This window comes from Tachypleus tridentatus, chromosome 12 (assembly GCF_004210375.1).
Source record: "Tachypleus tridentatus isolate NWPU-2018 chromosome 12, ASM421037v1, whole genome shotgun sequence".
Taxonomy (NCBI): Eukaryota; Metazoa; Arthropoda; class Merostomata; order Xiphosura; family Limulidae; genus Tachypleus; species Tachypleus tridentatus.
In genome coordinates, this window is record NC_134836.1 from 31830442 (window position 1) to 31853701 (window position 23260).

General features: G+C 34.8%; 1 protein-coding gene and 1 long non-coding RNA gene across 2 annotated transcripts in view; one reads left to right on the plus strand and one right to left on the minus strand.

The window, feature by feature from the left end:
* The window catches only part of LOC143235496 (microtubule-actin cross-linking factor 1-like), a 217653-nt gene extending 198072 nt beyond the window's left edge, over positions 1–19581 (plus strand). The window contains 9 exon segments of the mRNA XM_076473705.1: positions 103–232; positions 517–561; positions 761–878; positions 1886–1998; positions 3094–3207; positions 3350–3467; positions 10741–10913; positions 16595–16757; positions 18458–19581. Coding sequence (XP_076329820.1) covers positions 103–232; positions 517–561; positions 761–878; positions 1886–1998; positions 3094–3207; positions 3350–3467; positions 10741–10913; positions 16595–16757; positions 18458–18750 — 1267 coding nt within the window. The 3' untranslated portion in view covers positions 18751–19581.
* On the minus strand, positions 16459–22915 carry LOC143235497 (uncharacterized). The gene is made up of 2 exons (XR_013019227.1): positions 22792–22915; positions 16459–16777 (listed from the first exon to the last, which is right to left on the minus strand). It is a non-coding gene; the product is annotated as an uncharacterized LOC143235497 (long non-coding RNA).
* Positions 22916–23260: the final 345 nt, after the last annotated feature.

Sequence of the window (23260 nt, forward strand, 5' to 3'; positions counted from 1 at the left end):
TCAATTTCTGTTTTGATTGGAAAAAAAATTATTTGAAATTCTATGTCAGTTATAATCACCATGTTATATAAAAACTTACCAGTACAATTTTTCTTGTTGTAGTAAAACTTATTCTGAGCCAGAAATAAAAAATCCTCGAGTACAGGATCTGTTAGACAAGTGGAGAAATGTCTGGTTACTAGCAATGGAACGTCAACGCAGATTACAAGATAAGCTCAACTATCTAAGAGAAGTAAGATGAAATCTGAAATTGCAGTAATCTGTGATTTCTGTTAAATTTTAATCATATTTAAATGTTTAGTTCTGTAGCCATAGATGGTTTAATTGCATATTAAAATGCTTATGTTGTTTTCTTGTTTGGTGGGTGTATATTTATTAATAGATATACCTTTACCTGAGGCACTAAGATAGCAACTAACATAATAATCATTGACTTATTCTTTGAACTTTTAACTTTTTATTGACCTGTTTCTATAACTTAATTGTAACATAGAACTGAAATTTTTATTTCTTTAGCTTGAGAGGATTAAAAACTTCAACTTTGATGAATGGAGACGAAGAGTAAGTGATTCTTAAGTCTTGTGAAGCCATTTTTTTATAATGTTCAGAATATTTAATCAAGATTAAAGTCAAACAGTGTCAACAGTAACCTTATAAACTGTCCAATAGTTTCATAATATTGTAACCAACGTTTAATAAAGGGTAAGAATATTTTAATTATTACTCTTTTGGGATTAAACCACAATTTCTGATGTTTTAGTTCCTTGGGTGGATGAACAACAAGAGGTCTCGAATCATGGACCTATTCAAAAAAATTGACAAGAAAAATGATGGAAGAGTCACAAAAACAGAATTTATCAATGGTATCTTGAAATCAAGTAGGTTCTTGTTTTTTTTCCATAATGTTAGTTAATTAAAAAAAAGCAATTTGATTCATTAGAGATTAAATCAGTGTTTTCTAGTAAAAATTAAATTTTGTCCTGCTTAACCACTAATAAAGCAATACATAAAATAAAAATTAGGAAATCTGTTTATTATAATTTAAATTTTTCAGTTCTACTACAAGTATTCTATAATGCTTTGATATTATCTAAAAGCCATACCTTACAATAGAAAACTACAAATGTTATGAACATCCTATGATAGTCCATACAAGCCTGTAAAGAAACAGAGATCTTAGTTGTAGCTGTTTCCTGAAGCAGACACTCACTGTAGCCAATGAGATGTAAAATTCTCAGTTACAAAGTAAGAGATTACCCTCACTTGTTAGGCTGAAAGTGGGAAACAGTGAAATTTGAAATAATATCCACATCTGGTTCTATAGTACATAAACAATAATATCACCTCTGTTAGAGATTTTACTAAAATAGGCTGTATTTCTGTCATTTTCAGCCTCTATTTAAAATGCTGGCAGCAGTAGACAAGGCTGAAGGAAGCTTGTGAACATCTGATTGGACAAACTTAAAACAGTGCTTAATTCAGTTGTGTTAAAATAAGTGTTATTGTTTTATACAGATACACCTCAGACATTTACTTCAAATCATTAAAACTTATCTTCTGTTCTTCAACTGCCACATTTACAGGTGAACAACTTTCCCAGTGTCAAGTTTATTTCTAAATATTGAAAAATAAATAGTACTACACGTTTTAATATTTCATTACTATCTGAAATATGTAACTGATAAACTTTTGGAGGTTTGAATGAAGAATACACTTTTTTACTTGGTATTACAAAATTCCAAACTCACATGGCAGGGCTCTGAAAGGGAAATATATATGTACCCATGGTTAAAGAACTAAAGAAAAAGCATTTAGATGTGTGATTTTCTAAAATGTTTTATGATAAATAAAGTTTTGGTTTTTTTACTTTATTTACTTTTAACAGAATTCTCTACAAGTCACATGGAGATGGAACGTGTTGCAGAAGTCTTTGATCAAAATGGAGATGGGTTTATTGACAATAAAGAGTATATTGAAACCCTTAGGCCAGACAGAGAGGTATAGTTGGTTCATACAGAGTTGCTGCTGAAGTAAAGACTTTGACTTTAGGATAATATGTTTTTTCAATGAAACTAAAAATTAATTTTACATAACTGCCATAACTAAAGGCACTTTCTGTACCATAATTTTCACAGTTTGAATGTACAGGGTGGCCTGTAAGTCCCTACCCATCCACATGTTGTGTCTAAACAATGTTATAATACTAATGATGAGTTGAAGGCAGCTGTTACCACAGCATTTGGAACAATACCCCTGCTATGTTGAGGAAAATGTCTCACAGAACGTGGTGTTGAATAATATTATGCAGCGTGAATGAGGGACAGTACACAGATAAACTGGATACATAAGATATATGGATGGGTAGGGACTTAAGGGCCACCCTGTATATTATACTGAAATGTTTTTAAAATAATCAATAAATGTAACCAAATAAAGAAACATAGATATTTTGGTTAACACCTCACTAAACTTTATTCAAAGTGAAAATTTAAAATATGGTATAACCTTTGTTATGAAAAGACCAAGAATGGTCAAAAAGGCAGATTGTGTATCTCAGATTCTACAATTTTCATCTTGTTATTTCTAAAACAAAACCATGTTCTGGAGTCTTGGGTGTGTTATGAGAGTAACTGTTGAATACCACTACTCAATCTAACAAAAGGAGTCAAATAGTTGGTGATGTGTGGTGTTGACTAGCTGCCTAACATCTTGTCTATCACTTTAAAATTAGGGATGGCTAATACAGATAGTGCTTGTGTAGCTTTACTCAGATTTCAACTGACAAATTAACAGAATCTTTATTGAAAGAAGGAACAAGGATAAACCTTCTATAGAGAACTTACTTCAAACATGGCAGATCCTTAAAGTTCTAGCATACTGCTACTACTAGAAATTTTTATTAGTTTTGTAGATAGTATTACTTTTTGCAATTAAATAGCCATTTTCAAAACTTTGTTATTCCTAACTTGTCGAAAGTGACAGTTCTGTTTTTCTATAAAAAAAAACAACTTAATATCTTTGCTTTGCTGGTAGAGATGTTCAAAGAATATTTTAAGTCAGACACTAACTTAATTTGGTTTTTCTCTCATAAAGGGACGTCCAAGGACAGATGCAGAGAAGATCCAAGATGAGGTTCAGAAACAGGTAGCAAAGTGCTGTTGTCCTCAAAAGTTTAAAGTGTTCCAGGTTGGCAAAGGCAAATACCGAGTAAGTAGTAGTATTTTTCTTCTCTGAGTCCGTTTCATTAAAGACATTGCATGTAAAATAATGTAAAATTTTACAGTTTCTATTAAACACATTATTAATAACTTGGAGTTTGAGTTTTTTATTCATAATTTCTTTTTTCCAGTTTGGAGAGTCACAGAAACTCTGCCTTGTTCGTATATTGCGCAGTACTGTCATGGTTCGGGTAGGAGGTGGTTGGATGTCACTTGATGAATTTCTTGTGAAAAATGATCCCTGCCGAGGTACATCCCTTTAAATTTTGACAAAATACAAATAGTATATTCTTCACATTTATATAAAAGCATTTTAAACTTAAGATTTTCATAAACCAAAAAATGTGTTTTCAATGAATATTTACCTCTTCTCACAAAATAGCTTTTCTTGATTAATACCGCCCTCTATTGGCAAACATTTTTTATGCTCACCATTGGCCTTCCATCTCCTATTTCTGCATATCCACATGTAAATGATTATGCAACAGTCTTCCACTAACAGAAGCATGACACAACCCCTATTGTAATCAATATCCTCTCCATATTTGCACTTGCTAATCACAAGAGATTAGTCAGAAGACCTACACTACATCACCAGAATTAGGGAGGCTGAGTGGGAAATGTGGAAGGAAAGTATCTATCAGAAGTAAATTTACAATTCAGGAAAAATGATAACTTTCAATACAATATATTGCATTCTCTCACAATATAGCTAGAATCCATATTGAACTGATGAAGGGTTGGTTAAAAAAATAATCCCCATCTAGGAAGTGCTCAAAAAGATACCATGAAAAATAGAACCAAAATATCACATCTTAGCAAGAGAGTGCACTACATCTAATCCAGGTATACTCTTTGCTCTTTTATGACTTTGTTAAACATAAAAGATAGAAAAAACATGAAGGAATTCCATACTATGTATTACCAATTAATGGAGCCCCTGGTTGTCAAGTGGCTAGGAAGCGACATACTATAGTGAGAGTTTGACTTCAACCAACATCTAGCAGTATCTGGAATTGTATAACTGTTCCATGGTAGTTAGTGGATTACCTACCTCTTCATCTTGAAATGGAAATTGGTAGGAAAGATGAGCTTCATCATCAGAATTTGTCTCCACTTGCATGTATTTCCAACCCAACCAACAGATGGTCTAACATTCAGCAGATGATAGAAAGGAGGAGAGCCCTAGTGGGATGATATCTCTGGTCCAAAACCTAGCGACTTTGGATATGATTTTTCCATTATATAATTGGAGGTGGAGGATACTCAGGCATATGCAAGTGTGAATACATGTGCTGTGTCTAGCTACAACCTACATCAGATCCATTTGGAACCATATCAAGCAGACAGTATGAAGAGGGACCACTAACCTGGAGACACTGTGCATATTTCACTCACTCCATAGTTGGAGAAGGTATACGCCATAACTTGTGTGAGGACTTACTTAGCCAAACCATTTCCAAGCAACACCTGGGGGATAGAAGGTAGGAGGAATGTCTCCCACAAAGCAAACTGCACTATATATATTTATAATCATGAAAAGTGGAGTGTTTTAACCAAAACCTACCAGTATCGGAAATTGTACTTCAAATCCATGGTAGGAAGGGGATCACACAACTGACACATAATTCTAATCATAACCAGGCCATCTCCAACCAACACCAGACCCACTACAAATGTACATAGTCCACTACTCCATGTACATATCTCCACTCTAGAACTTTGTTCCTGTATCATGAATGATTATCACTGTAGGCCAGCCCCAACCAGATAGCAGAGTTTCCACTACTTGGGGTGGGAATTAAGGGTCTTGGTTCTTATATCTCATGTTGATGGCTAGGGCAATTGGAACACTTGCCACAGAATTCCAGTCTGTGGCAAGTGTTTGAAAATAATGATACACAAACCCTCAAGATAGTCTAGCAGGAACTGATAAGTGGCAATGAGGACTCCCATTTTCCACACAAAAAAAGAAAAAAAAAGAGGGTAGAATGCTTTGGAAATTCCAGAGGACCACATCATCAGAATCAGTGCAATGGCTGATGACAGTATCTTGTTTTGAAAAGCAGATCTGTTTCATTAATAGAATTGATCAACCAACACCTAGCAGCATCTGGAGTTGTGCATCAGATCCATTGTATGAATAGTCTCAATGCCATGAAGCATCAGAGATAGACAGCTTTCTGTGTCTGCTTTACTCATGTGTCCATAAGTGTACAATCAGGGATGAATATATTTCTGAAGCAAAAGACCACTAGAGAGAACTACTAGCAGTCCACTGGAACACTCCATCTCTATAGCATACATAACCTAATTGTGCAACATAACTGTTTTGGTAAAGATGATAATTAAACAGACACACAAAGCCAACACATGGCAGCATCTGGAACTGTACATCTAATTTAAGATAGAAAGAGCTACATCAAAATTGAAATTAACCATGATCACAGGATGGACAGTGTGGATTTTCAAAACAAAAAAGGGTACCTGATTAGCCATCACTTGTTACAGAGTAAAATTCACAATATGCTAGCAGAAAGGCCCTTCTAAGTAAGAAAATAACAAAACAATATAGTAAAGATAAACTAAATCTGTAGTATAAAGGAAAATATTAACAAATCTGCAGGTAAAAAACAAGCATGTTTATACAGTGATACTGCCAATTGAGAAATGATTAAGGAGAGCAAATGTGGAGAGGGCACTGATAATAATAAGGGTGGTGTTGCATTTCTATTGGTGGAGAGCTGCTGCATAATGATTTACATGTGGATATGCTGAAGTGGGAGGTGAAAGGCTTGTGGTGAGCATTGAAAATTTGAGCCAAGGGCAGTACTAATCAAGAAAAGCTATTTTGCGACAGGAGGTAAGATATTTTATCTGAAGTTAACGTTTTTCTAAAGTGAATGTATTTCCATTAATACCTTCTCTCACACTTAGAGCTACTACTTGACTTCCAGGGTTTCTTCCTTTACCCATCTAAACATTGGTCTGACTTTTTCTCATCAGCTCAGGTCTTTTATACCCCACTTAATTATCCTTTGCATTATTTATCTCATGATACTCTCCACCTATGTCAGTGCGCCTTTCATCCTGGTATTATATATAAGCACCTCATTCAAATAATGTTATCACTTTTTTGAGACAAACTAAATCTCTAACACCAGCTTTTAATAGGGAGGAAGGGAAGGAAAGTGTCAGTGAAGATATGTTTTGAAAGTTAACATTTTCCTAAATTAAAAATGTATTTCCAAAAATACTTACCTCAACTGACACTCTTACATTAATAAAGTAGAGAGGCCAGTAAGAGCATTATCCATACAGAAGGTGCCTGCATAGATCATAGGTGTGTCAACAGAAGACTAGCAACCTAGTGGGAGAAATACACTACATCAAGAACTGGTGTGTTCTCCACCTGTATCATAAGTGATTATCACTATAGGCCAGCCCTAAACCAGATAACAGAGTTTCCACTACTTGGGGTGGAAATTAAGGGGTTTTGGTCCTTATATCTCATGGTGATGGTTAGAGCAATTGGAACACTTGCCACAGATGGGAATCTTGAAAATAAAGACACACGAACCCTCAAGATAGTCTAGCAGAAATGATGAAGATAGCTGCAAGGGATAGACAAAAATCTTCAGCTGAAGAGATTGACAGATCATGCAAATAAAATGAAATTAAGATATTGGGTGAGATTTACATACCAGTCTGCACCATCAGACAAGTTTACCAGGCTACTGAGTACATATAACAGTGATAAATCTGATGAGAAGTGACTTGCAGAAGATTTCTCACCTTCAAAGAGATCCCAGGATGAAAATCATTGTCTAATATCTCTAAAGGTATTAGTGCAGGCCACAAAACCTTTCATATCCTCAGTGAATCTGACTGGTATCAAGTTTAACTGGATACAAAAGAGAGAAACAGTGAACAGATGAACCTGAGAAAACGATTGAACCCCTTCCTATCTGACAGTGTGTTAGGTAAGAAGAACTGGTCTGAGGACACAGAAAAAATGAGAAAATAATATGTGGATAAACAACATAAATCACTCTCACTGGTGATCTCTGTAGGTTAGCAGCCATGAAAAATAAACCTGCATGTGGAGGGGATATATGGCATAAGAGCCAGATCACGAACAGATGTGGAAACAGAACACACGATTTAACCGTAGCATAACTGGCAGGTAACTGGAATGGTCATTTTGAATCAAATACTCGAAGCAACTTGAGAAATCTGAGCAGTACTGGCAACTTAAAAAATATATAGTCACAAAAACAAATGGTTGTCAGTAAGGACACCTTAAACGAGGTAATCATGGAAGATACAAAAACCTCAGTCAAAAAGCCTGTTATAATTAGCACTACTAATTGAAATGGGTTCTATTTCCTCTCAATACATTATTACATATATATATGTATATATAAGTCATTATTCTTGATAAATGTACCTTTTGGACAAAGCGAAAACTGAAAAGATACTTGTCAGCCTTAGAACTGAAACCCCAATGCCATGAAACAAAAACAATATACTGTCTATATCAGAAGACTGAGTGTCTGGATAGCTTGATGTACCATATCAGATCATGGCTGCCTCCACAAAGATAGCCTAAAAAGAAATGGACACTCAAGAAAGTATTACAGAAGCAGAAACCAGGGTGTAGCAGCTAAAATGGAGCTATCACCAGGATCTGACAATGGATATTAAATGAAGTGTAGAGAAGGCTTAGAATTGTAATCCCATACTTTCTTGATGGAATGCATCTACTACCAAAGCCTGAAGATAAGTTACTACAGACAAAATGTCCAGCAGTTTGGTAATCTAGTAAGAGGCCAACACTTCATTGAGAGCCAATCCAACAGAATCTAACAATGTAGTACCTTTTCTGTCAGGAGAATCTGTTTGGATTGAAACAACTGTCCTGCTATGACAGGCATCACCCATGGAACATGGAAGGCTAGGCAGGTTATATAAGATTAGAGTGGTCCCAAGTAAGGAGGTATAAAATTTGAAAACAAGGTTTCCTAAACCACCTCCCTCCTTGATGAAAAACACAATATACTGTCTTGTAATTTTCAGAGTGAAGCCGAATGATTTTTTCCTCATTAAGACCATACTATAAGGCATTGTCTGTTGAAGAACAAAAAGGATGAAAACATTGTGTAGGGAATCCTCTTCATCTGTGAGTAGACTCTGGAATTCCTGGTTTTCAGTATTTGCACCCTCTCCCTCAAGCAAGGCCTTCATAAACAGATGGAATTCTGGATAATGTGGCAGTAGTGGAACCTCTATCCTCCACCATAGTGGTGCCCCGATTTATCATCCCCTCAAGATCAAAAAATGATCCCATCTCAGGAAACTAGGGAACCAGTGCACTGACCATAAAGACCGATAAAAGGAGCACCTGTGTTCTTGTCCAAAAGGCATAAGGGATTTGAATCACATCAACATTCCCAGAAGAGAAAGAAAGAACAATTCATGAAGTGGGAGAAGGAGAATGTATGTGACATTCTATTTTATAGCTTTGAACCAGACTAAGAAATGAGATGAAAAATAAAAATACACAGACTAGTGATGTAAGCAACAATAGATAGATACCTTAGTCCTGAAAGGGAAACCTACCTTGGTTAATCCTGAAAGTAGATTCAGGATGTAATGTTCTGACAATTGACAAGATTTTATAAGCAGTGATCAGTCATACGTGGATGGTGTATGCACAGTACAATGAAATGAGGGAGACCACAAAAAAAAAACCTTGTGCAATACAGCAGAATGTATATGAAAACGATGTGAATCTGAAGGTAAAAATCAAGAACAGTAGTACATGGCCCATGTGCACAAAAAGTGCAGGTAGGAACTGACTATAACTAACTTTGACATATACATTCCAAGAAAAAAGGAATACAGATTGATGAACAAGTAATTTGTGAAAATTGGAGAATCTAGGTATTGATACAAACAAGTAAGATCAATGACTGGACACCAATCTCCTGTATGCATAGGTGTAACAAGTGACAGGAATAAAGACTCTGAAGAACTACCACAACTCTTACACTTCCCCCTGACCTATCACTCTAGAACTAAGTTCCAACTCTCAATGAATTTTGGGAGATGGAAACCCTACAAGTTAAGTGAATAATAATGGTGAAGAGATGAACTGAATGACTTATTGGTTCTCACAGACCTGCAGTGCTCCCAGACTAATGGGTAATGTTACTGACCAGAAACCCTTGGAACCAAGCAATCACAGCCTCTGAAAGTATACAATAATCACAGCTGTTATTGGTAATCTGACCAAGCAGCAAAAACCTTGGATGTAGACAGAATCTATTCTAGGCACCTATGTACTGAAGGGCTGACATCGGGGATGGGGACCCATGAATAGGTGAGGAACTATAGCACACTGCAAGAACCATTGTAGTTCAAGGCTCCAACGGCAACAGGAAAGAATGCAGAAGCTGAAAATTAAACCAACGTACATGCTAATTAACAATGGATTCAGCTCACCATCAGTGAAGTTGGTGATCTAACAAAGTGATGTAAAAGGAAAACAGATTTGAATACATTACCACTATAAATAAGATCACTGACAGTCTCACCAGAAAGTGACACACACACAATTCAATGAGATACAAAAGACTGGAGCAAGCAAGAAAAAAGTCAAACCAATGCTCAGATGGTTAAAGGAAGAAACCCTGAAGATCAAGTAATAGTTATCAGTGTCAGAGAAGTTAAGTATGTTTTGGAAAACTTTTTAACTGTTTCTGTCTTAATCACTGTTCTTTTCACTCTAACAAATTCTTAGTGTTATTTTCATTACTGTGAAATAAATATTTTTTTTTGCAATTATCATAATTTTTGTTACCCTTCCACTCATAGATAAGAAGCATCAAAACTGGCGAGGTTAATAATTCAAGAAATTTATCAAATTATAGGTATCTTCCACCCTCTACCATTCTGTCTAATTACTGACTCATTTAACTGGTAGTATATATATCGTCAAACTGTGGTTATATGCTTGTACCTTTCTCTCTCATGTTATTATGTATGATGTTACTAGGTCTGCTGCTATATTCTTGTCCAGTACTTACACACAAAAGTGGTCTTATCACATCGACCTGTACATACTTTCAAATCCAACATGTTATTGATTGTTAATTGATTTATATCTGCTTTATACTAAAGAATAGTATTTAACATAACTTTCTTAAGTTATTCTTTCTGTTGATAACTAAACATGTTTTACTTTCTTTACAAACAAAATTCACTTACTGTAAAATGAAGAAAACAATTTTGTTTTTTATTAAAGTCCATTCATAACTTCCTCATAATATTTGGTTCCATTTTTCTGAATTTATTATTTTTGTAACCTGTGATAAAGGAATGAAATTATTCATTTGGTTTATTAATTTTGTCTGATATCCTGAGTTTTTATAAAGATCTAGTGCTTACAATGTTGCATCCTAGAATGGTTTTAGTTTTTACAGTCACTTGCATGGCACATTTTTATGTTTGTTACTAGCCAAAAGACGCACAAATCTTGAGTTACGTGAACAGTTTACTCTTGCCAAGGGGGTCAGCCAATCCATGTCTCCATTCCGACCTAAGCCTAGCTCTAATGCCTCACAGTCCTCACGTGGCGAATCATCCTTTGGCCACACAGGCTCACTACAATCCAAAGGGCCCATCATGAAGGTTTGTTCATCACCCATTACAGTGCATATTTCTAAAATCAAGCTTAGACATAGCGACCAGTAAAATGTGTATTACACATTTATTCTATGAACACACTCAAACAAGTTATTGAAGCATAGTCTTCAAAGTTACATTTTTATATGCAGTATACATAAATATATATATAGTTACAGAAATAAAGTAACTTGTATGACTTGAACAGTGTAACTGTATAGTTAAAAGTGACAAAAACATGATATTCTGTATAACTAGTAAAAACAGATAGTCATTATAGAGACTAACACATACTTACTATTTTGTATATTTAGTGAAAACAGGAATCAGTAGTGAATAAAATACATTGTCATGTACAACCTGTGGAAAGGTGCAGTTTACTAATGACTTCTACCTAGTACGACCTGTGAAAACATGTAGCTAGTAGAGACTAAAATAGTATTGTATAACCAGTGACTAAAACATAGCATTTTTTATTACCATGGAAATGTACAAGTAACTACTGATTAAAATATAGTATCTTGTATGATGTGTGAAAATGTGTAGTAAGTAGGAATTAAAACAGTGTCTTTTATAACTGCTATCTAAAACATATTATCTTGTGTGACCTGTGGAAATGTGTAAGTTAGTAGAAACTAAAGCAGTTTCTTGTATAACCAATGATTAAAACGTATTTTATGACCAGGAGCAATGTACTAGTGACTAAAGCATAGTGTCTTGTGTAACCTCTGGAAATGTGTAGTTAGTACAGACTAAAATAATTTTTTGTATAACCTGAGACTAAAACATAGTATCATGTGTGACCTGTGGAAATTTGTAAGTTAGTGGAGAGTAAAATAGTTTATTGTACAACCAGTGATTAAAACATATTTTTTATGATCAGTGGCAATATACAAGTGACTAAAGCCGAGGATCTTGTGTGACATCTGGAAACATGTTGTTAGTAGAGACTATATTAGTGTTTTGTATAATCAGAGATTAAAACATATTACCTTACATGACCAGAGAAAATGTACAATTTGCTGACATTTAAAACACAGCATCTTCTATGACCAGTAGAAATATGCAAGGTAGTAGTACTTTTCCAGTTGATTTCACATTTATTGGAAATAATTTTAATGAGAAGAAACTACAACTGAAAGATACTGTAGCCAAGTATACTTGAGTACCAGCATTATTAATATTACATTTTATATTTACATTAGAAACTGGACTACTAATAAAGCATCAAGTACAAACTTAGAAACTAGACAACTAAAACAGCATCAAGTACGAACTTAAATCGACAAATTGTGTTCAAGTCCCAATAACTCTCAACAGTTTGGAGGCATGGGTGCACCACAAGAGTGGTGGTCAAATCCAAGTGTTTGATTAGAGTAGCCTAAGAGTTGGTGAGAGATGATGTTTGAAAAGCTGTGTTCCCTCTAGTCTATCAATTCAAAACTAGGGACAGCTACTGAAGCTAGCCCTTCCATCGGTTTGAATGAATATCCTGAATCAACAACTTAAAATGTTATAAATATGTACTGATTATATATTGTTTATGCGTACTGTCACGTGTAACCATATTTGTCCATGTTTGTTTGCATTAAGAAAAATGCTGGCAGTCCATTGTTGATATGTGTTATCTGTTTTAGACTAATAACCTAACTTTTGTTATGTGTAATGTTCTCCATATGCTTGGTGTAGAGTTAATATATTATGCTTGTTTCTATTAGTGAAATAATGTAGCAGGCATAATCATATTTTCCATACTTGTAAAGGTGACACATTTTGCTTGTTTCTGTTAGTCACATAGTCTAACGTGTGTAACCACGTGCTGCATGTTTGTGATGGTAAGTGAAATGTTGAAACATACTGCCTGTTTCCACTGCACAAACCACTCCACAAGTAAGTATTTAAGGTGATATTTCTTCCAGCAGCTGTATTATGTGATGATATGAACAAAGGAAAAAAACAAACTATTTTAAATTCCTAATGGAACACTGCCTCAATTTTTATAAAATTCAGGTACGGTATTTGAACAGAATTCTCAATTCTCACTTTTGCTCCATTTATATATTTCATATTGATTTCACATCAACTTCAATATTGGTAAAAAAAAGCTCATTCATGTAACATAAGGTACTCTTAAACTACAAAAAAAATAATTATTAATCTAATTTGTTTTAAAAACAGGTTATCACAGTATTCAAAGCTTTTTCTGTCATTTCCTCAATCTTCTTTCAGCCCCTTTCCTTCTCATGCAACATATATTGATTCAAGGAGGTCTTCAGCCATCCTTCTATAGACCAGTACCAGCTGACTCCAACTCTTGTATCCCTGTTTACTGCTGGGTAAAAATTTCTTTGCTCTCTCTAGAATAGATGGGATCCTCAAATAAACATAACCCCATGCTGTGAAACCTAATCTGCCTGATAAAAGTATTACTTTTCTTCATCTGACTATCTAACCTTAAATCTAAAAGTTTCTCATCCCATCTAAGGTACAATAATGTTTCTCCTGCATGATATACTTTTGACCCTAGATCGCTGGCATGATGTAATCTCATTCTAGGATATTAACATTCTTCTGCACCATGAACTTTTCAGTGAAGGATATATATATGTGTGTGTGTGTATATATATAAATGCACAATCTTCTACAATCTACATTATGCATTCCTTATTCTAGGATGTGGTCATTCTTCTGCATGATGTACATCTTATTTTAAGATACAAACATTCTTTTGAATAATGCACATCTCATTTTAGAATACGTATATTCTTATCCATGAAGAGATAATCTTACATGCTAGTAAAGTTGGTTCTTTTCACTTTTAGTTGTGTCCAACACCAGGTTTCAACATCATAAATTTTCATGAAGTGTTGATGATTTTTCTTCCTGTAGAATGAATGAAGAAAACAGATTTCAAATAGTGCTTTCATAGAGTGTTCATTCTCAGATACCAAGAAATATGGACTATTATACAACACTCAGTATTTTTACTTGTGATAATGTAGTGTGATTTATCACTACCACAACTGTAAGTTTATTTTTTGAACTCACTAAAGAACCAAAAAGCTAATATATTCTAAAGTTTTGTTACAAGTTTTGATAATAACCAATTTTTAATGAAGGATAAGTTTTTGAATGAAAAGTGGTTTACACTTTCAAAAGAGCTTGGATTATCTTATAATAATATACAAACATTTGAACAACAGTGTTGTTACTTCCATTTTTTATTCACAGTTTAATAGCCCAGGTTAAATATCTCTATTGTGATGATTTTCCAGTTGGAAGAATACAGTACGTCAGGTTGACTGTTTCTATATTTAAATGTTACAAACAAGCTAATGGTAAGATTTCTGATAATGTTTATTAAGGTACAGTCATTATCTTCACAGAGTCAGCCTTGTGATAAGACTAGTTGTTTATCTGAAGCATAATGGTAACATTTCTGATCGACATTTTCTTGTTAGGGTGGGGTTAAAGATCCCATATGAGGTCAACTTGATAGTAAGAATTCTTCTCTCTCATGTTTTCATTTCACTCACATTAATAGTAACTTTACGTTGCTAGAGTCAGTAAAATATTGAGGTTAGAACAGCTATTTCTATGTGAAGCAGCCAAATTCAAATTAAATTTATTTATTTTTATTTCTGTTTAATAATGATTTTATATTAAGACAACCTAAAGGTAAATTTGCTGTTGTTCTAGTCATGCAATGTTAAGGCATGACTGGCTGTTCTTTTTAGATTGAAATTGATGACATGTACACTGCTGGCCAAAATCTTTAGGCCAATGAACATAAAGAAAAAATATACATTTTGCATTGTTAGTCTCAACTGCTTATTTGAGTAGAGCTTTGAAAGATGAAAATAAGAAAAGGGAAAATAAAAATAAAACACTTTTTTAGCATTTAATAGGGAATATGTGAACACTATGAAATTAGCCTAAATACTAGCTGGTCAAAAATTTAAGACTATATTAAAAAGGAGTCCTAAACAAGGTAGGAAATGCCCAACAAGAGGTCTCAGTAGTGAGTTGCACAGCCGTCATTGCGAATAACTTCAAAAATTCACTTTGGCATGGTCAATATAAGTGTTTGCAGAAGATTGGATAGAATGTCATTCCAAGTGGTGAAGATGGCGTCACGAAGATCATGCACTGTTTGGAATTGACGTCCATTGCTATAGACTTTCCTTGCCATCCACCCCTAAACATTTCCAAAGGGATTCAGTTCAGGCGAACAAGCTGGATGGTCCAAAAGAATCACGTTATTTGCCATGAAAAAGTCCTTTGTCCTGCAGGCAATTTGGATTGCAGCATTGTCCTGCTGAAAGATCCAGTCATTTCCACACAAGCAAAGGCCTCCAGTCAATAAGGATGCTATCTCCAACATGCCAGTGTAGCCAGCTGCTGTTTGACACCCCTGTATAACCTGAAGTTCCATTGTTCCATGGAAGGAGAAAGCACCCCAGATCACGTTGGAACCTCCTCCACTGTGTCATGTAGAAAATGTCTCCAGTGGAATATCCTTATCGTGCCAGTAACATTGGAAGCCATCTGGACCATCCAGGTTAAATTTTTTTCTCATCAGAGAACAAAACCTTCTTCCACTTTTCTATGTCCCATGTTTGGTGCTTCTCAGCAAAGTTTAACTGAGCTGTTTCGTGGTGTGGAAGGAGGCGTGGCATTTACGGTTTTTAAAGCCTTTCTCTCGTAGATGCCGTCTTATTGTTCTTGAGCTGCATTCTGCATTCATAAGGGCCTTAATCTGGTTCGATGATTGGCTGGTGTTTTGCCAGACAACCCAATGAATCCTCAAGTTTAATGCAGGTGAAAGTTCATGGGCCAACCATTTGAAATTCTCATTCCATATCCCTCAGGTCTTTTAAGAATATTTGAAACAGCAGTTTTACTATGGCCAATCTCACCAGCAATGGCACATTGAGATACACCTTGCATTTGCAGCTTGACAATTCTGCCATGTTCAAACTCTGTCAACTTTTTAGCCTTTGCCATGTTTTTACTCAATGTAACACAGGAGATGTCAGTGGGAGATGTTGACAATGCTAATGCTTGAACACAAATGACTAAATTTTGTTACGTGGTGCTAATTTTGAGAGCTGCATAAAAATGAGTGTGCTGTTCTTTTAATCATGTTTATGTTAAAGTGAAAATGTTAATTCTTCTATGAAGTTGTGTTAGCTTAAGGGCAAATAAGCTGTTACTAATCATGTTTATGTTAAAGACAAGTTTTGTTAGTGCTAACCATTTAATAAGCCTGACAATATCAAACTTTGGCAGTGAGACACTATTAGAAATTTAGGTTTTTATGTGGTATGTTACTATTATCATGTATAGATATTATCAGTAATTATTAAAATTGTTTAGTTGATGGTTTGTTACTGGTTCCCAGTCAAACGAATGATGTACATATGTGAGTAAATGCTCCAGGCAACTTGACATCAACTCAGACTTCCTTCTGGTTTGTTGAATTTTAACTTGCACAATCAAAAGCAGGTCTGAGTAACAGCAGTAGACAAAATAGAAAAAAAGAGACAGATGAAAATCAAGATTGTTTTTTATTATCTTTATATTTTATAAGAAACTTTACAATGTTAATGCATTATTGATAAGAAATACATTACAGTTCGTGTCAACCGTATTAACAAAACTGATTATTATAACATTTCTGTTAGATTCGAGAAAAAAGTGAGCGAAGTGCTGCTCTACATCGTCGTGTCTCAGGCATTGCAGATATCAATAGTGAAAGTTCTCCCACTTTTAGCGAGACTGACAGCTTTGGCTCCAGGTCTGGACAACCATTGTCAACATGTACAACTCACCAAGGCTCTCCAACAGGTAAGATACACTTTTAATTTCTGAAAAAGTAAATGTCAACTGGAGACACTTAAAATCATTTAAGTAATTATTTTTCCTTACGATTCCAAAAGCAGCATAAAAATTACAATAACAAAGAAACTAACACCAGCATTATGAAACTTCATACAGCTGACACCACTGCACAATTTGTTGTTTAATGTTTGTTCTCTGTGAATAATAATATCCACAATCACAATAAGTTTCATAAACACCCCAAATTGCAAAATAAGTAACTACTACATAAAACTGATCAGATATATTTATAACATAGATGCATAGGCATAAATTTACAAAGAGGGTGCTACTTTTGAGAAGAAAAATTACACAAATAACATACTGAAGGGAGCTAGAGGCATGCTTAACTGAAACATTTTTGTAGCATTCACTGAACACTGCATTTTGTATGGTATACGAGGCTGTTTTGTCACATATATACTGTATATGTATACTTAATACCACCTTTCTTGGTACATTTTCCATAATTCAGCATGTCTTGCAGGTAGTCAATGACAAAAATAAGGGCAAAGCAGTCAGTTTCTACACATCAACTTTTGGTTTTATTTACGAAGCATGCAGATTGAAAAACTCTCTAGTGTAGAAATAACTATAATTTGGCCTGGATTTAACTTGACAGAATTTAGTTTTTGTCATGCAAGTACGAATATGTGGTTAATGGAGTATACAAGTAGTATTTCTATATATAAACTATAACAAACACTCCTAACTCTACAGTTTACACCACAGTGAGATTATTTCCACAAATTTATTTTACAAAAAACGTTAAATATGTACAAGTAGAGACTATAGCAGACTTAATGTGACTGAACTTGTTTCCTGTTGCTTGCCATGTTAAGAAGGTTTTTAAATCTAATAATATTTGAAATGTAAAACACTCCCTTTCCAGTTATAAACATAAAGGTTTCAACCAAATTTTTTATTTAAATACAACAGAGAAAAAATGTTACATAGCACAAAAAAGAAAATGCACTCTGGAGCAATTAATATTGGTATTCCAGATGTGATGTAGATGTGAAAAAATATGCCATCAATAATATAGCTTAATGATTTGGTAGGCAACGACCCACTCTGTGTATTCAAAAATACCTTAGCTGTTAAAAAATGTATATTTTTTATTCTTAATAAGTACTCCACAATCAATGGTCTTAAGTACTGAAAAAAAACCTTTTAAAGCTGTGTTTTGGGTGCTCATTTGAGTTACTGATGGCTAAAATAAAGTTAAAATGTTGTCCATAAATGTTTTAACTTGTAGAAAGCAACTTTCATTATATTATCTGTAAATTAAAATCATACATTATTTCATATTCTTAGAACCTTTATAAATAACTCACTATACTATTTAAATCAAGTAACCACTAAGAGATTCTCTCAGTGATGACAGACCTTGAAAACAAAACAAAATAAGGACTCGTTCAATCTTAAAAACCACTAAATTTAAACAAAAGGTTGTGAACATCAGAGGGTATGCTTCAGAGCCATAAAGTTTGAGTAGATGAAAACCGTTCAGTGTCATGTATTTTAAGAAAAAAAGAACATAATTGGTATTATATACTTTAATATTTGCTAGAATGACTGAACTTTATGTTCCCAAAAAGACTCAATAAAATAATCCATAGCTCTTCCCTTCTCATGAGAACTAAACCATATTTTTTTGTTCAAAGATACTAAGACATCAAGTCATCCCACGAACAGAAGTGGAAGCCAACCTTCCAATAGAACACCAAGCCGAGCAGGTAGTGATCTCTCCACAGATAGCACTGAAGCCAATCAAAGTGCTCGCAAGACATCAAGAGGCAAAACAAAGATTCCATCAAGTACTGGCAGGAATCAAACAGCGGGTGGCTCTTTTAAAACACCAGCTACTATGACTGCCAAAATCCCCACTGCCAGGAAAGAATCTTCATCATCAACAGGACAAACTGATAAAGTGAAAGGTCGAGGAAAGCAGAAGTAATCACTCAACAAATGTTCTAATAAAAACCTGAATTATCCAGTAGTTGTTAATTAACAGATTTTAAGGTATTTTTGCTCAAAGTAAGACTCAGCATTAGTAAGAAAAAAGCAAAGGTAATCTGTTTCTATCACTTACTTTCAAACTAACTCAAAAAAAGAGTATTGACATAAAAAACCTTTTATACAGACTAACATAAACAATGGAGGCAGCACAGTTATAACTAGTTTCTCTTTGCTGATTGTTACAATGTACTTCAAAACTAGTCCATTGTTTTAAACAATAAAATCTTGTTTGGGTGAAAGGCTAATTTTATAGTTTTTAATGGATTATTTTTTCATAGATGTAAGAAGTTCAAGGAAGTATTCCAAAATTACACTCTTACCATTCAATTTAGAAAACTAGCACTTTGGTATAGAGAAGCAGAGAATCTTAACTAAAGTTAGTTTTAAGTTTTACAGTAACTGATTATAATACCCAGAATAGGAAGATATTTAGAACTGTAATTTCTTCTTCAATAGGTGAGGTGAATATTTTATTAAGCATTACTTTATACATAATGGGGATGTAGCTTGGAATGCGACAAAGATCAAATATTGTTTTTATTATATAGAGTTAAAAATCACTGTTTAAGTTGCTTTTTAGTAGATTTGTGGTAGCTTTACCCTAGTAACAATATACAGTATGCCTAAAAATTAGATGTTCTTTTAAATTAAATAATTATTATTTTGTACAACCAGGGTTTTTAGATGGACTCTCAGCCTAGGTAAAAACACAGTAATCAATGTAAAACTACTGCTTCTTATGTTATTCAATAAATAGATACAATACTAATTTGTCTTATCTCGCATTGTACAATACCAGAAATATGATTTCTTTCGGTTAACTTGGTTATAACTGAATAAAGTGTAATATACAATATAAACTTTAATGTTCCCATTCATGCCATTTTAAATTCATAAGACCACAAGTTCAGTTCTTGTGAGTTTTATAAAGTATCCTATTACATAGTGACTATTTTTAAATTTTGATTATAGCAGAAATTTACTGTTGATCCACAAAGCCTGAACAAAATAACTCCAGAATAAGTGGAATTGGTTAGATTTAACCAGGCAAACCACTGTGACTCTAAAAAACAATGTCAATTAACATCATCAGTTAAGTTTTATCCAAATGAATGGTCATTCAGCTGATGCTTATAAAATAAACATTTGGGCATCATTAAGGTCTATATTCACTTGATAAGATGAAATGAATCTCCCTTGGGCATTCCATACATACTTGATGGACTTTGTGCCTAATTAGTATGTAAACAACTCTATTCCATAAATCTAACTAGCACAGTACTTATCAATCATTAAGATGAAATCAGTCAATTAAAGGATCATACAACACTGCAAAGGTTGAAGAGTATGAGCATTCTGTGTGTGTGTACTAGTTCATTCAATGTATTTTTCTATAGTATAATCCTTAAGAAATATATATATATATATATATACATTTGTCTATTTAATCTGTTTTTAATATCATTGTGGGTGAGCCGCTTGGTTCTATACTGTCTATGTAAAATGCACCCCTCTGGACTTCTGTGAAATTTGTACACTAATACTATGTACAATTGGAACTGCACACATATGATTCAACTACAGCGAAGGTACCTTGCAACTGAAGTGAACTATAATCAACAGATTGCAGTCTCTGTTTGTTATTAATGGTTGCTTATAAGTACAGGTATCAAAAAATTAGATCTTTCACTAGGAAGAAATGCCACAGGCTGCTACAAACACTTTAAGGCAGGGGTGTGCAACATTTTTCGTCGGTGGGCCATATAACCAACTTCATCAATCAAGCGGGGCCACTTAAAAAACAAGCTTATTCGTGTACATGCACAATAAATTAAAAAAAATTCTCAAAATACAAGCAATAATATTTTATATTTTTGCATGAGTGATCATTTTAGTGCGACACTTGAAATTTAGAGTCCTTGCAGAGCTTGTCAATATCAGCTTTGACAGAAGTGGTTGCCACTCTTAACTGACTGGTCAAATGTTCATCAGTCAGCTGACTTCTACATTTGGTTTTGATGAGCTTCATTTTGGAGAAAAATTGCTCACAGCAGTAGGTGCTACCAAAAAGGGAGGCAATTCTTTGTGCATGACGGGACAAATTGGGAAACTTTTCACGCACACAGAGTTTGTAAAAGTCTAGCAAACTGTTTTCAGAGAATTTCCTTTAGTGTCCATGTCAGCCTGCAGTTCAATGAGTTCCATTTGGCAATCATCAGGACTGTCTTCCACTGCCAAATCAAAAGGTTGAGCGAACAATTTCAATCTAATTTCAGTTTGTCTGAAATCTGGAAATCTGTTTGCAAACTCATCACGCAGCTTTTGTACACTGGTTCCATATTTGGTGCAATCCAGATTAGGAAATTCCAGTTTCCTGGTTGCAAGACATGTAAAATGGGTCAATATGGCTCTTCTCAACTGAACCTGGAAAGTTCCAATTTCTTCTCAAAAGCACAAATATGCTCAAACAACTTATTCACAAGTTGACTTTTCCCTTGTAGTTTTAAGTTTAAATCAGACAGATGCTGTGTAATGTCTGTGAGGAATGCTAAGTCATTCAGCCAGTTCTCATTGCTCAAGAAGTCCACATTCTGACGATTGCTCTCCATGAAGAACTTAATCTCCTCTCTCGCAGATTCCAGAATCTCTTCAAAGTAGCAGCTCTACTAAGCCAACGTGCAGCAGAGAAGTACAAAACATCTGAATACTCACTGTCCAGCTCATCTAAAAAAGTTTTAAATTGTCAATTATTTAATCCTCGTGTTGAATATAATTTACGCATTGGACGACATTTTTCATGACTTCTGCAAAATCCAGAACTTTGGTGCACAAGCTCTCTTGGTGAATAATGCAATGGCTTACAACCACGTCTTGTGCTCCAATTGCAGTTAGAAATTTCTTGGTGAATCCATTTGTCCTACCTGTCATGGAAGGAGCACCATCTGTTGTAACACCACATAATTTATAAGGATTCAGTTCAAACTTTTCTACAACCTTAAGCACTTGTTCACAAATATCCTGTCCTGTGGTTGTGGAGGAAAGGCTTGCCATATCTAAAAACTCTTCGAAAACATCAAAGCCTGCAGTAACAGCTCTGATGAAAATGACAAGTTGGGATGTGTCATTGATATCAGTGCTTTCATCCAAAGCCAGACTGAAAGCTTCACACGAATTCAATCTCTCTTTCAAAGTTTCTTTGATGTCCTCTGAAAGATCTTTTGTCCTGTGTGAGACAGTAAAGCGGGAAAGGCTAGTTTGCTCCACCAAATATTTTTTCTCTGGACATGCATATTCTGTGAATATTGTTAAACAATTTTTAATAAATTCTCCATCACTGAAAGGCTTTCCCTTTTCTGCCATACATTCACAAACACATGTTTCTAAATTGGCATCCCGATCATAGCCTTCCGGTACTTAAATTAATTGAGAATAGCAAAATACAGTGTGACCTCGCCTATTCGCGGTTCGCCATTCGCGGCCCCGCATATTCGCGGGTTATGCGCGAACTGCGTTTTTGTAGGTCACAGAGACTGAAAGGGCTTTTCGAGGAAATTTCTGTTGTATTTACTCAATCAAGCCGTTTTTATCAATTGTCGTCTTCACCAAACAAGATTGGACTGCTATTGGCTGACTGCCTCAGCTTCCCCAACAACGCAAACGGCAAAGCACAGCCCGGTAACGCACGGTACAATTTAGTGAAATACATAACAGTATGCAATATTGCTACATTATTACTGCATCAATGAGTATAAGTATCATTAGTGTTTGGGAAGCATTTCATATAGTATATAATCGCATACATATACGTTTTAAAACTGCATCCAATATTCGCGGTTTTTCGCTATTCGCGGGAGGGTAAAGAACGTAACCCCCGCGAATAACGAGGTCACACTGTACATAGAATCAGATGCATCTGAAAGCAAAAATTTTAATAAATTCAGTAAAGTCACAACAATATGCTAAATAATAATCAATTTACCTTCAATCTCTTGTAGTAACTGTAAAAGGTAATAAAATTTTCACCAATAATGAATGACGGACAGCAGAGGTTAGGGAAAATTGTCGCCAGTGGGCGAAGACGAGGTTCAGGACATGACGTTGAGTCGTAGACAATAGTGCTAGTGCACGTCACCTATTCATGCCCTAAGGAGGCCGACCAATCGAATTCGGCCTGCTCCTCTCTAGCAAAGATAATTTTAGAAGTTTGTCGAGTCGAAGCCTGGGAATCCCGTAGGATCGATGCTTTTAAAAATATTCCATTTGCGTTGGATTACAGATCAGGCCACATGGTTAGATTACAACAACTAGGGCCACACTAAATGGCTTGGCGGGCCGGGTTGTGGCCCGCGGGCCGCCTGTTGCACACCCCTGCTTTAAGGTGTATGTAGCCAGTTCTCAACACTATGATTATACATTAAGTTTCATAGACAAACTGAAAACTAAATTCT